At 42.1% G+C, this 15,273-nt stretch overlaps 1 protein-coding gene across 3 annotated transcripts in view; it reads left to right on the top strand.

The window, feature by feature from the left end:
- The first annotated feature begins 1,168 nt into the window (after window positions 1-1,168).
- Window positions 1,169-15,273, top strand: part of ACMSD (aminocarboxymuconate semialdehyde decarboxylase) — a 67,609-nt gene continuing 53,504 nt past the window's right edge. For all 3 annotated transcript variants that reach the window (XM_017888510.1, XM_017888508.1, XM_017888507.1), the window contains exons 1-2: window positions 1,169-1,363; window positions 7,845-7,889. In XM_017888510.1, coding sequence (XP_017743999.1) covers window positions 1,307-1,363; window positions 7,845-7,889 — 102 coding nt within the window. In that variant the 5' untranslated portion in view covers window positions 1,169-1,306. The remainder of the gene's footprint in view (window positions 1,364-7,844; window positions 7,890-15,273) is intronic.

Here is a 15,273-nt window from a genome sequence, read left to right as displayed (position 1 = left end):
AAGGATTTCCTTTATTTTCTTTCAAGCTGTCTGTTACAATTTATCCAGAATCTAGCTGAATTACAGAAGGAAGCTTTTTGACTACTCATTTTAGGTATTGTGGAGTCTGAAGTGAAGGGAGCATCCAAGGTATGTTTAAGGGTTTGCCAGGGGACCTGGGGTCCCTTCAACATTTTAAGCTGTCCAGGAAGGGGAAAGGGTAAACACAGAACAATCAAGGACTGTTTTGTTCCAGGCTCTCTTTAGAGGCATGACCATAAGCCCCACTTTCTGTTGTATTGGAAGCCCTCCCTGACTGCTCTGATAACGCTAAATGGAAATGGCTACTATCTTCTTTTCCCTACACTTTAGGCTGTGTACAATTATTTATTACAGGATATATATCATCTTATCTCTCAGTCAACTTTAGATCGTCAGCACATGGCAGTTCTCCATAAGTGTTTGTTAAATACATGAATGAAGCTGGGTGCCGTGACTCTTGCCTGTAATCCCAGCACTTTGGGAGGCCAAGGTAGGTGGATTGCTTGAGCCCAGGAATTCGATACCAACCTGGGCAATACAGTGAGACCACTTCTCAAATTAAAAAACAAAAAAAGGAAAAAAATGCATGAATGAAGGAGTCCAAGACAAAGGCACTGGAGGACAAAACATATATGAAGATTGGACCCTTTCTGTGATTTAAAAGTAAACACGAAACTTCCGGACAACTTTTCAAGATGCTAAATTTTCATGAACAAGCCAACTGCTAAATATTATTTAAAGATATGGGAGTAACTAACTTAAAAAAGAGCAAAAGCATAAAAACTGGCTGCTTCTGAATCGTGCAAGGAAAGGTAAGAAAAGGTGAGTCAGGGATCTATCCTTTTTCTGCAAAAGCCCTCTACATGGTTTTATTTTAACTACAAATTATTTAATTACTATGTATAGCTTTATAAAAGTTAAAATATTTAAAATGAAAATTAGTCAATTTTGGCCTGCTATAAGTCAAAGCATCCTGCTGTGCTTTTGACCTCATATAGTTGAGTACAGTTCTTTTTTTTTTTTTTTTAAGTTTTGTGCTAAGAGTCCTGACTACCAAAGTGTGTTGACCCGAAGCTTGGTTGACAAAGCTTGGTTAACAAATAAACAGAACTTTGAACTTTAATAAGAAAGTTCTAATGGACCTAGACTGGGTTGGGCAGGCCTACTGACTGCTGCCTGAAGGTGGCTGTAAAGAGACGAAGTAAATCAATTAACTCCATAGTTTTCACAAAGGTCTCTTGATATCAAAACTTCTTTCCTTACATGCTTCTCTGATCCTGTGGAGATGAAAATTGACATCCATAGTCATATTCTACCAAAAGAATGGCCAGATCTAAAAAAGGTAATGGTAATTAATTTGCTGAATTATTTCTGAAACTTCTCCAGGGTTGCTCAATGCCTTTCTCTTCTTTATGGAATTAGATGTCTAGTTTATCTGGTTTGGTGGGGGGTGGGGGGAGCTTAAATTATTTGGTAGTTCTGATTTCCTAGTTTTAAAATGACTTTTACATTTATTTTGAAAGAATATTGGATTAAAGAAATAAGTGCTTTCTCAGAATCCCTTTTTTCCCTCAAATGAACCATTCTTTAAAATTTCTGGAAAATTTAAGTAAAGCAGATTTACCTTTTTTAAAATCACATATTCAGCTGCTGGGAAGATACATGCCAACCACAGAATTTAAAGTTACAATTTTAAATAAAAGACTATTAAAAATGGAATGTGATCGGTTTCGAGGACTTCTAAAATATATCTCCTTTTCAAAATGTTTAAAATAAGTTTTAGAAGCACCAAGAGATAACTTTGTGAATTTTTTTTTTTAGTCTATTTTAGGACACTGCCTGAAACCTTTACTTTTGATGTTCTTTATTCTATAAATCTTTGTCATGAAGAACTAGGAAGTAGGTACATCAAAAAACCCTAGAATAAATGACATGAAACTTTTGCACAGTGACATCTACTAAAAGAGTATTCTTTGTGTTTCTCTAAAGATGGAAATTTCCTTTTGTCATTAAGAACTTTTGAATGAATACAAAAAGAGGAAGGTGAGGAACATGAAGGAAATGTAAAATTGGCTAGAGGCTTGTTCAGGCTTAATATCAGGTTTTACCCAATCTTCAGCATTCTGCCAGTACTTTCACACCACCAATAATGTTTCATCTTTTTTATCCCAAATAAGGGAAAATGAATTAACCCAAACTTGAATTAAATGTGGTTCATCGTACAGGTAGATGAAACTATTTTCTTCTCATAGTTGTCTCATAGAAGAATGTTTATCTTAAGTATTTCTTTGTCCATTGGTATCTTAGGTAAGATGGGTGGTAGAAACTGTGGATTGAAAAATACAAGTGATCTTTGAAAGCCTATCCTATATACAGCTAAGGATAAAAGCTAAACCATTCAACCTGCTCTTCCTAAAAGGACTCTACATGTTGACACAGGAACATGCTGTTCTGAGTGCTGTTGTCCTCTTCATAGTTTACTGAAGTGTAAACCGCTTCACAATGTTAATGATTTCATGAAGGGAATGCACCAGTTCCTTTGTGAGAGTGCATCTGCGTTATTTAGAAGCTGCATGCAGTTTCTTACATCGTATGGTGCCCAGCACTTTCTGCCCCTCGTTTATGAGTATTTGCCTGATGAATGATGCAATGAACACATTGATTAATTTGTGAACACAAGAAGAAATAGATTATACTCCCTAATCTAAGAGTTTTGGTAAAATCCAAATTTTAGTATTTGGTATTTTAAAATAGCCATAATCTATACGTAGCAAATGGCACTAATTCCTCTGTTACAGCTTTTTTCTCTATTTGAATATGAAAGAACATCCACATGAAATGCTTTGGAAACCACCACGGTGGTCTCTAGAGGACAATGCCCATCTGTACTATCCCACTGAGAGAGTTAGCTAGCATGACCGACCCTCCAAGCAGGGCTCCAAGCTCCAGGGCATATACCTCCTTGTGCAGACAGGATTTTGAGGCTTAGAGAGCTACAGTCTGAATATGTACATCTCCCCCAAAATTCAGGTGAAACCCTAGCCTACAAGGCAATGGTATTAGGAAATGCAGCCTTCTGGGGGTGATTAGGTCATGACAGCAGAGCCCTCATGAATGAGATCAGTGCCCTTATAAAGTAAGCCCAAGGAAGCTTGTTCACCCCTTCTACCACATGAGGGCACAGCAAGAAGGCACCATCTTAGAACCAGAAAGCCAGTTCTCACCAGATCTTGGACTTCCCAGCTTCCAAACTCCCTCTCCTTTCTATCACCAGCTATTGCTTTAAAGAGGGAGAGAAATTTTGTCCCAATAAACCAGGTTTCTTCTTTTTTTATTTTTATGTATTTATTTTTATTTCCATATGCTATTGGGGAACAGGTGGTGTATGGTTATATGAGTAAGTTCTTTAGTGGTGATTTGTGAGATTTTGGTGCACCCATCACCCAAGCAGTATACACTGCACCCAATTTGTGGTCTTTTATCCCTCACCCGCTTCCCACCCTTTCCCCCTGAGTCCCCAAAGTCCATTGTGTCATTCTTATGCCTTTGCATCCTCATAACTTAGCTCCCACTTACGAGTGAGAACATATGATGTTTGGTTTTTCATTCCAAACCAGGTTTCTTCTTATGTAGTAGTCTCACATGCTGCAAACAGACAGCTGACATTTCATCATCACTATCTACATCATTTTCATCGTTATAGTTATAATACTTCATACTTCTAGGGAGAGACAGAGGGAGAAATAATTTACATAAACCTTGCAAAATATGCACATAAGATTTACACTATTCACTTGACAGATGAGATGCTTGAGACTCAGAAATGAACCTAGAATCCCAGAGCTATGTGGGGCCACCACAGTCCCTCAAGAGCCTCTCCATCACCACATCCACCTTGAGAAAACTGGCCCAAGAGAGTACGGCTGCTGGAATAACCTTGACCTTCTTATACAATGAAGAGACAGAAAAGTAGAATCAACATGCCTGAAGTGATGGTTAACTAATGATGACAAAGGGCTGGGATTTGAGAAATCTTTTCATTTTCACTTGCTAATAATAATTTTAGTCAGAGTTACAAGTAGGATCCTTGAAAAAAATACATATCCGAAGTATAAAGACAGTGGATTCAGGGATACTTGATCAAATTGTTTCTGATGAATGGGGACCCACACTCTCTGCTGTCACAAACAGGAGGTGGGGCCCAAGAAACTGTGGCGAAAGATGTTTCAGGTTGATCTGCAATGGATTATTCACAGCAACAATGAGGATGATACAGTTTCAGCTTTTTCCTCCAGCAAGGCTTTATCGACAGCCTACTGTCTGCCCAATAGTAGGGCTTGCAAAGATTCTTCTAATTATAAATGGAGCAAAAAATTCTGACCTCCAATTTAAAAATCATATACTTACACCTTCTTTTGTTAGCAATTGCACTTGATCGATACAAGGCTTTAGAAGACAAAATCCTAGACATCATTTGATTTTTAGAAAATCCTTCTGAGGAGATAAATATCTGGTTTCATCACCCAGGAGGCTCATTATTCACCTCATGGAGATGTGATGTCCTCAAGACATTAACAATGGTCATTCAGTTCATCCTCTTTGATTCATATATGTGCATTTCAGAAACATATCTCTTGTATATAAAACCGAATTTCCTGGAATGTTTTCAATTTGCTTTTTATTTGGCATGCTCATAAATGCCTATGAGACACTGGTTATTGTCAGTCAAACACTTTCAGATTGTAGATGCTTCCTGGGGCATATGCTCGGACCAAAACCACTCCCAGGGTCATAAATTTTAGACCCCAGGCTCGGTTCAACCTGGGATGAGAACTGAGGGTCTACGTCGAGCATGGACCTGGAGAAGAATAAAATTGCCCTAAGTAAGTTGGGTCTTTGCAAGGGGCCTGTGAGGTAAATTGGCACTTTACACTTTCCAGGAAAGGGAGGGAGGGACACAGAGGGGCAAAGGGCTCCTTTCTTCATGGCTCTCCTTAGTTCCGACCCTAGGGTATTCTATTTGGGGTTGGAATAAGACTGTCACCACTACTGCCACCCCTACCACCATCCCCACTGCTACTGTCACTGCCACCACCATCACCATCAGCCATCATGGGTACTACCACTGCCACCATATTCACTACTTCAGCCACACCACTACAACTACCTCACTCCCTCCACCATGCAATTAGTGCCGCCACCGTCACCACCATCACCACCAGCATCACTGTTAGCATGAATGAATGAAGCCCTGTCCACTGGCCAGGCCTGGTGTCAGCAGCTTTATATGCACTATCTCACTTAATTCCCCTGAAAACTTATGTCCCAGCCACTCCTGTTAGCCTCATTTTTATTAATACACATAGGGCAACACTGACTTGGAGACATTTCACACCAACAAAGTCAAGTGCCTTGTAAGTGACTTGTTGCATGTGGGAGGATCCCTCTGCTCTGCCTTTCCTACCTCCCTGCCCTTCCCCAAATGGAATGCTTCTCTACCTGCTAACATATGGGTTAGAGTTCCTTACAGAATTATGAAAAAGTAACAAAGAAAGAGAGTGAGGAAGAAGGGGGAGAAAGCAGGCAGTAGAGAAAGAAGGAAATAAAACCCTTTCTTCTACATGAAGGATAAAAGTTCAATGGCAAATTTCCAGTTTAAGAGCACAGTCTTAAGTTTACTCTAAAGTGTAACTGATTAAGGTCATATTCCATCCCTCCCCAACATATCTCTCTTGGCAGCTTTTCCAGGGGAAAAGAAGGAAAAAGTACAAAGGTATTGAATGTATGAAGGGCGAAAGCAGGGGTTGGGGGCATAAGCAAAGGAGAGGCTGGGTGCAGGGAGGAGAAGCTGAGTTTCGGCCGACAGTCTCCCTTGCCTGCCCAGCCTCCAAAACCAAGTCTGCTGATGTCACTGGGGAGGAAACAGAAGATAGATTTCTAAAGGTAATATGATTATTTGGGGCTAGGACTCAAGAACAGACCTTTTACCTGGGTAGAATAAGACTGGTATAGAATTAATCCAAACCTTACGAAGCTGTTGAGGCAGACCCCAGGCACAGACACAGACACACAAACACCTCTATGCTGCACTGTGGCCCAGGCCCAGACCTTCCCCTCAGTCTAGAGGTGAAGGGAGCTAAGAAAGGGGTCCACCAAGACCTGACTCCCTACAGACAACTTCCCTGCACTGCGGCATGAGAATCAACTGCTGTACCCTGGCCTCATCCAGCCACAACAAACGAGAGGTTGAGCTGATGTTCAGCTTGCTTTACTCGCTGACCCATCACCGCTGACCAACTCAGAGTCATTAAGGAGCTCCCTCATGTAGCTATCTCCTGCCTCCATTCCTTCCCTCTGACACCACACTGTGACAGCCATGCAGGAAGCATGGAAATCCTGAACACTAGAAGATCCTCTCCAATCTGACCCCGGGACTACCTTTTCGATGTCCCTCCCAATACCGCAGCCCAAGGTGTGAAGTCAGCTCCCTCCCCAAGGCCCCCAGAGCACCTGTACATCACGGTCACAGTGCGTCTCACATGCGATGATGTGGCCCTTTGATTCCTTGCCTACCCCAGCCTTAACCTCCCAAGACTCTGCTCCACATGGGCTGGAACTGTCCTTCCCTTTTATTTTCTCTTCCTTAGTAAGACTTGTCATAGATGGGACTCCATGAAAGCGTGAAGAAGGAATAATGATATGATGCAGTATGATATATGATAAAGCCAGTAGTTATTTGAGTCATACTTACCTATGTTTTCAGTCGGTGGCTTTCCACAGTTTTTATGCATGATTCCCAGGCAGAAATCTATTTTACATTGTGACTCAGTACAAACATTTACATACATTAAATGGGAAGAAAAAATGTTATGAAACCATTACTGACTACATGGGAGACATTCTAATTTATTCTATTCCTTTCCATTCCTTTACTCTATGTTTTCCAAGAAGCAGACCCTGAGACAAGGATTCAGATACAAGTAGTTTGCTTTGGAGGTGATCCCAGGAAACACCACTAGAGTGAGGAAGTGAGACAGGGAAAACAGGGAAGCCAGTGAAAGGTTTGCATTCCAGAGCAAAATGTGTGCCTCATCTCTGCGTTATCCAGACTGAGGGGTGGGGTACGGTGTGTTCAGTGTATTTATATACAACTCCCTCAATTATCTGTTAAGGGCTGTTGGGCCGAGGGGATGCAGGGAGCTAATTTCATAGTATTTCTTACCTGCTAGGTTGGCTTGATCAAAGCAGGTTCCCGGGGAAAGCCCTCAGCCAATGAAATGCAGGCGCTGGCTGATGAAGGTGGGCTGGTATGCACAGAAGTGTCAAAGCGAAGGGATACGAGCGGGACACCAACAGCATCTGCTACATATATGATTTCCTGTTTTAAAATGTTTGAGTCCCTATCCACTAAACTGATATCACAATCTACTCATGGATTGCAACGCAGAGTTTGAAAAGCAGTGTATTTCCTAAAGAGTGGTCCTTAGGGGCGATGTACTCCTGGTAACCTGTGACGTGATTTTAGGTGGTACATGAACAATATTTTTTCATGTTAATCTTCATTTAAAAAATTAAAACTGAATTAGGGGAAAAGATAAAACCGGCACTGCTGAGATAACAGAATTTTCTTCTTGTGTAAATATATTGAAGGAAAAATGTAAGTGAATTTAATTGTAAATACTAAATAGGCGATACATGGGTATGGGGGAAATGGGAAGGCAATGCTTGAAAGGTGGAGCTCAGGATCCTCTGCGCTAAGCATGCCCCTTGATTGCAGCCTGGTCTTTGCTCTTTGACTCTAACTGTGCTTCTCCCCGCTGCAGAGGTTCGGCTATGAAGGCTGGGTGCAGCTCCAACACCACAGCAAGGTGAGTTTCTTCCAAAGCATGAACATCAGTAGGACTCAGGGACAGCTAAGCCATGGGATACCTCACTACAGGCTGGGCCTCCAGGGAACCCCACTCTTCTGCCTGTGTATTAGCTTTGTTGTAGGCAAGGGAACAGCACTGAGATTTCTCAGAATAATTGGGAAAAATGAGGTGACTTCAAAGAGTAGTATTTAGGAAGATAAAATTGGAATTTGAGAACCCATCAAAAAGTCTCTCTCTCTCTCTCTCTCTCTCTCTCTTTCACTCCTCCCCCCACCACCAACCAATTTCAGCATTTATTGCTCTGCCTCAAGGAAGTGACCTAGTGCTCTCTACCAGTTATTACAGTACATTAAGGCTGACCAAATAAATGGGACAGTTAGGTTTGAGCATAAGCTGGAAAAATTAAACAATGGAGACAAAGGAGAGAAGACAGTGTTATTAAGGGTTGAGTTTGGTAAGAGGAAAAAGCAAAAAGAAGGCGGCTGTGGGCAAAGCCCTCTAGAAATAATGAGGCCCAAGAGTGAGCTGGGAGTCTAGATCTGCCCAGGGTGTGGGTCTGATTTCATTTTCAGAGGCATCATACATCCTCTTCGAGTTCAGAAGTAATATTCTTGAGCTTCCAGCTGGCATACAGACATAACTAATGCAGGCTCTGGAGGACTTGTTGTCTGGAAATCCAGTTAATGTGCAGAGTTAACCCAACGCAGCATGGAAAGGTTAGGACTCCCTTTACATCAGGTTCTAAGGGGCAGAGATTTGGGCACCAAGGATCAGAGAAGGCCTTCTGAAGGAAATGATGCCCATCCCACATCTTAAAGCAGGTGGGAGGCTTGCCCAGGGAATGAGGAAACCATGTTCTAGGAAAAAAGAAAGGGAACAAAGGCATGAAATATTAAACATATGTGAGCTCAGAAGCACTCAGCTATGGATGTTACCAGCATTTCTCAAACTGTGGTCCCACAACCAGCAGGTTCACCATCACCTGGGAACTTGGGAGAAATGCAAATTCTCAAGCCCTGCCCCAGGCCTACCAAATCAGAACTCTAGAGGTAGGGCAAGCAACTGGTTTTAACAAGCCTCCTGGTGATGCTGATGCAGAGTCAAGGGTTTTTTTAATTAGCAATTTCTTTAAAGACAGGGTCTCGCTCTATTGCCCAGCTGGAGGGTAGTGATGCAATCACAGCTCACTCACAGCCTCCAACTCCGAGGCTTAAGTGATCCTCCCACCTCAGCTTCCCAAGCAACTGAGACTACAGGTGCACACCACCATGCCCAGCTAACTACTTTTTTATTTTTTAGACCGGGGGTCTCACATGTTGCCCAGGCTGACCTCAAACTCCGGGCCTCAAGTGGTCCTCCCACTTCAGCCTCCCAAAGTAGCGCATTCAAGTTTGAGAACCACTGGCTCTCACATGTTCATTCACTGACTCACTACTTTTTATTGAAACTCGTTGTGTCAGGCCCACCAACCTAGACACTGGGAATATGCTGGTGAACAAGACAGACATAGTCCCTGCTCTGATGGTGCTCAGATTCTAGGGGTCACGAGTCAACATGATCAATTCAGAGAATGGAATATAAAGCAGTGATGTGATAGAGAGCAAGAGGCTGGCTGGTCAGTGACCTGGCAAAGGCTCTGAAGATGAGAAGGGAACACTTGGAAAAGTGTTCCTGGCTGGGGGAACAGCAGTTGCAAAGGCCACCAACTGGTAAAGAGTTTATGTGTTCAAGGAACAGAAAGGAAGGCAATGTGGCTGAAATGCAGTGAAAGGGGGAGACAGTAGGAAACGGGCTGGCAAGGTAGGCAGAGGCCTGGACACATGGGGACTTGCAGGGCATGCTAAAGAGTCTGGATTGCATTCTCAAAATAATGAAAATTCTTCAGAGGGTCTTAGTGGCTTTAAAAGACCACTTTGGTTGCTCTGTGGAGAACACATAGATGCAGACAAGAGTAGGGAGAGCGAAGAAGAAGCAAGAAGATGGAGAGGAAGCCAGAAACCTCATCAGACAGGGTCATGAAGGATTTAGGGGTTTAGGCCCCGAAATGAGCTTAGGGCTTTGAACTTGATCCTGAAGATAGTGGGGAACCATTGAAGAGTTTTTTGGGATATATATATATATATATATATACACACACACTTTAAGTTATGGGATCCATGTGCTGAACATGCAGATTTGTGGTTCACTGCACCCATCAACCCGTCGTCTACATTAGGTATTTCTCCTAATGCTATCCCTCTCCTAGCCCCCTACCCCCTGACAGGCCCCAGTGTGTGATGTTTCCCTCCCTGTGTCCATGTCTTCTCATTGTTCAACTCCCGCTTATGAGAGAGAACATGCAGTGTTTGGTTTTCTGTTCCTGTGTTAGTTTGCTGAGAATGGTTTCCAGCTTCATCCATGTCCCTGCAAAGGACATGAACTCATCCTTTTTTATGGCTGCATAGTATTCCATGGTGTATATGTGCCACTTTTTTTTTTTTTTTTTTTTTTTTTGAGATGGAGTATCGCTCCTGTCACACAGGCTGGAGTGCAATGGCACAATCTCGGCTCACCGCAACCTCTGCTTCCCGGGTTCAAGTGATTCTCCTGCCTCAGGCTCCCAAGTAGCTGGGATTACAGGCACACACCACCACACCCAGCTAATTTTGTATTTTTAGTGGAGAGACCAGAGACAGGGTTTCTCCATGTTGGTCAGGAGGGTCTCGAGCTCCCAACCTCAGGTGATCCCCCCGCCTCGGCCTTCCAGAGTGCTGGGATTACAGGCGTGAGCCATTGCACCCAGCTGGCCACATTTTCTTTATCCAGTCTATCATTGATGGGCATTTGGGTTGGTTCCAAGTCTTTGCTATTGTGAATAGTGCTGCAGTAAATATACCTGTGCATGTGTCTTTATAGTAGAATAATTTATAATCCTTTGGGTATATACCCAGTAATGAGATTGCTGAGTCAAACGGTATTTCTGGTTCTAGATCCTTGAGGAATTGCCACACTGTCTTCCACAATGCTTGAACTAACTTACACTCCCACTAACAGTATAAAAGCATTCCTATTTCTCCACATCCTCTTCAGCATCTGTTGTTTCCAGACTTTTTAATGATCGCCATTCTAACTGGCTATCATTAGTTAGAATGGTATCTCATTGTGAGATGATATCTCATTGTGGTTTTGATTTGCGTTTCTCTAATGACCAGTGATGATGAGCTCCTTTTCATGTTTGTTGGGTGCATAAATGTCTTCTTTTGAGAAGTGTCTGTTCATATCCTTTGCCCACTTTTTGATGGGGTTGTTTTTTTCTTGTAAATTTGTTAAAGTTCCCTATAGATTTGGGATATTAGCCCTTTGTCAGATGGATAGATTGCAAAAGTTTCCTCCCATTCTGTGGGTTGCCTATTCACTCGGATAATCGTTTATTTTGCTGTGCAGAAGCTCTTTAGCTTAATTAGATCCCATTTGTCAATTTTGACTTTTGTTACCATTGCTTCTGGTGTTTTAGTCATGAGGTCTTTGCCCATGCCTATGTCCTGAATGGTATTGCCTAGGTTTTCAAGAGTTTTAAACCTCACTGTCTCTGAGGCAGTTCGTCCTCACCTTCTTCAGTGTGTCCACTAAGTGCCAATTCAAACACTGTGCTTCACTTCTCCCATTCAAAATGCTGGTTTCTAGACCAGGATCTGATGCTCTAAGCTGGCCTCAAGTGTCTCCAATGGAAAGTATGATGTGAATGGAGCTGACTGCAAAGCAGCTAGGAAGCCCCAGCGGCAGGGACAGGGAGCTGCGATTTTTTTCTTATTCCATGTCCCTGTCTTCAGTTTGTCCTTCAATAGTGGATTTGAATGGCCTTCATTTCATTTTAATACCAAGAAATTTCATAAACTTAGTAGCCAAATCTCCAAAAGAAAACAAAAAGGAAATATTTTCCAGTCACATCTACTGACTTATTTATTTCCAGCAAAATTTGATACAATGGTAATCAAATAGGACAAAAGAGTAACACACTCCCTCTCTCTCAAAAACAAAACAAAGCAAACCAAAACAGACTCAGTCTGTATTTTTCATAATTACAGTTGTCAGGGATTCGAGTCCATAGAAAACAATATGCAAATGTAAATGATATGCAAATGTATGTAATTATGCAAATCAGGCTGAGAGCGATGAGAAAATCCAGGATTTGGGATTTGAAAATAATTCTTACTCTCCTATGTTCCTCTAGTGAAGAAATATTTTCTGCCCCCAGGATTGGCTTACCCTGGAGATTCCTGTTCTCTTAAAGGTCTTTCCAAAACATTTCTCTGGTTTGCCCCATTTCTCTCCTTAACTCTTGGTTTTTCAGTGTTCCCCAAACAAATTGAGGGGTAATCATTTGTCATGACAAAGCCTTGCTCAGAATTGAAAAACATTATTTGTCTTTTGGTTGAATATTTATAAAAGTATAAGTAGCAGGCCAGTCCTTGGTTTGTATGACAACCTGCCAGGAGCTGCATGGGGTGGGGGCAGAATTGTGCCCTGATGGCAAAGACATCTGGGAGCATTTTAAAGCCTCCGACCCAGGAGGGTAGACACGGGCCTGCTTCAAAGCTGTAGGTCAACAGCATCTAGAAACACACAATGAGTTCGTCCCAGGGCCTTGGGAACACACACACACAAAAAAAAAACACACGCAAACATTTACATCACACTTAGGATTTTTACATACATAATTTTCAGATCCCTCACTCTTATGGACCATATTTGTGTTCCCCCACCCCAAATTCATATGTCAAAGTACTAACCCCTTTAAAAATGAGATAGATTGTAAAACAAAATAGCAGAATACACTGCTTATGGCAAGAATAAATATTGTTTCATAAAACTTCTGTCTCAGTTTGTGTCTATACAAATAGATATATATGGGTATTCTCAATGACAATGAAAAATATAGCTTTTCTTTTCTTTTTTTTTTTTTTGAGATGGAGTGTCGCTCTTATTGCCCAGGATGGAGTGCAACGGTGCCATCTCGGCTCACTGCAACCTCCATCTCCCGGGTTCAAGTGATTCTCCTGCCTCAGCCTTCAAAGTAGCTGGGATTACAGGCATGCATCACCATGCCTGGCTAATTTTGTATTTTTAGTAGAGATGGGGTTTCACCATGTTGGTCAGGCTGGTCTCTAACTCCTGACCTCAAGTGATCCACCTGCCTCAGCCCCCCGAAGTGCTAGGATTACAGGCGTGAGCCAACGCGCCCAGCCGAAAAATAGATTTCTTAATGTGGGGTCACAGCCAAAACGGGCTGAAAGCCATTGATCTTGTCCAATACTTTCAGATGTTTTCATTTTTAAGAATAATTTATTATTATTATTATGTAAGTAATATTTGACTAAATGCTCCTTTTTAGATTCAAGCCGTTAGAGATAAAGCTACAATTCTCTTGGACCAGCACTCCCTGTTCTCAAAAGTACTTTTTTAAAAAATAATTTCAACTTTTATTTTAAGTTCAGAGGATATATATGCAGGTTTGTTATCTGGGTATATCGAGTGATGCTGAGGTTTAGGGGTACGATTGATCCCGTCACCCAGGTGGTGAGCATAGTAACCACCGGAAATGATCAGTTTCTCAGGCCTTGTCCCCTCCCTCCCAGCCCCCCATAGTCCCCAGTGTCTATTGTTGTCATCTATATGTCCATGTAAACCCAATGTTTAGCTTCCATTTCTAAGTGAGAACATGCAGTATTTGGTTCTGTTCCCGTGTTAATCTGATTAGGACAATGGCCTCCAGGTGCATCTGTGTTCTGCAAGGCTATGACTTTATTTTTATGGCTGCATAGTATTCCATGGTGTATATGTAACATACATGGAATACTACATTCCTTTATCCAGTTCATTATTATGGGCACCTAGGTTGATTCCATGTCTTTGCTATCGTGAATAGTGCTATGATGAACATACAGGTGCATGTGTCTTTTTGGCAGAACAATTTATATTCCTCTATATATATACCCGGTAATAGGATTGCTAGGTTGAATGGCAATTTTAAGTTCTTTGAGAAATCTCCAAACTGCTTTCCACAGTGGGTGAACTAATTTACATTCCTACCAATAGTGTAGGAGCATTCCCTTTTCTTTTTTTTTTCTTTTTTTGAGAAGGAGTTTCACTCTCGTCCAGGCTGCAGTGCAGTAGCATGATCTCAACTTACCGCAACTTCCGCCTCCCAGGTTCAAGCGATTCTCCTGCCTCAGCCTCCCAAGTAGCTGGGACTACAGGCACGTGCCACCACACCCGGCTAATTTTTTTATTTTTAGTAGAGATGGGGTTTCACCATGTTGGCCAGGCTGGTCTCAAATTCCTGACCTCAGGTGATTCACCCACCTTGACCTCCCAGAGTGCTGGGATTACAGGCGCGAACCACTGCGCCTAGCTCACATTCCCTTTTGTCTACAGCCTCACCAGCATCTGTTATTTTCTGACTTTTTAATAATGGCCATTCTGACTGGTGTGAGATGGTATCTCACTGTGGTTCTGATTTGCATTTCTCTGACGATCAGTGATGTGCATTTTTTCATGTTTGTTGGTCACTTGTATATCTTCTCAAAGGAATTCCTATTAACAGTTTGGTGGATATCTTCCCAGATCTTCTCCTATGGTTTTACTTAAATATGAATGCACCTTTAAAAATGACAGAATATTGTTAGTATGTGATAGGTCTGGTTTTTAAAGCTAGATGAATTGGGTTCCAAATAGAAAACAAATGGACACTTAAATTAGACTATTTTGAGAAGAGTTCATACAGAGACTATTTATAAAGGTGTAAATGTGAGGAAGTTTTACAGAGGTAGGCAGGAGTTAGATCATGCAGGGCCTTGCAGGCCAGGTTAAGGAGTTTGGATTTTACCTTCAGGGAAATCGGAATCCATTCAAGAGTTTTAAGTGGGGCAGTGGCAAGATCTGAGATGGGGTGGCTCACACCTGTAATCCCAGCACTTTGGGAGGCATAGGAGGTCAAATCACTTGAGGCCAGGAGTTCAAGACCAGCTTGGCCATCACAGCAAAACCCCATCTCTACTAAAAATTCAAAAATAAGTCAGGTGTGGTGGCGGGCGCCTGTAAACCCAGCTACTCGGGAGGCTGAGGTGGAAGAATCCCTTGAACCCAGGAGGCGGAGATTGCAGTGAGCCGAGATCGCACCACTGCACTTCAGCCTGGGCGACAGAGAGAGACTCCATCTCAATTAAAAAAAAAAAGGAAAAAAAAGGGAAGACAAGAAAATACATGTCTGATGATACATGCAGTATCAGATATTTGAAATACCAGCCATATTTGGGCTTGTTTGGGGATAGTATGAGAATTAGAACTCAAAAGTCAGAAGTTCACAGGTTAGGTTCCCTAGGAATCAGACTCTAAGATGAAG

Source organism: Rhinopithecus bieti, unplaced genomic scaffold (assembly GCF_001698545.2).
Source record: "Rhinopithecus bieti isolate Rb0 unplaced genomic scaffold, ASM169854v2 scaffold_15296, whole genome shotgun sequence".
Classification (NCBI taxonomy): domain Eukaryota; kingdom Metazoa; phylum Chordata; class Mammalia; order Primates; family Cercopithecidae; genus Rhinopithecus; species Rhinopithecus bieti.
This window is presented reverse-complemented; position numbering and strand designations above follow the sequence as displayed.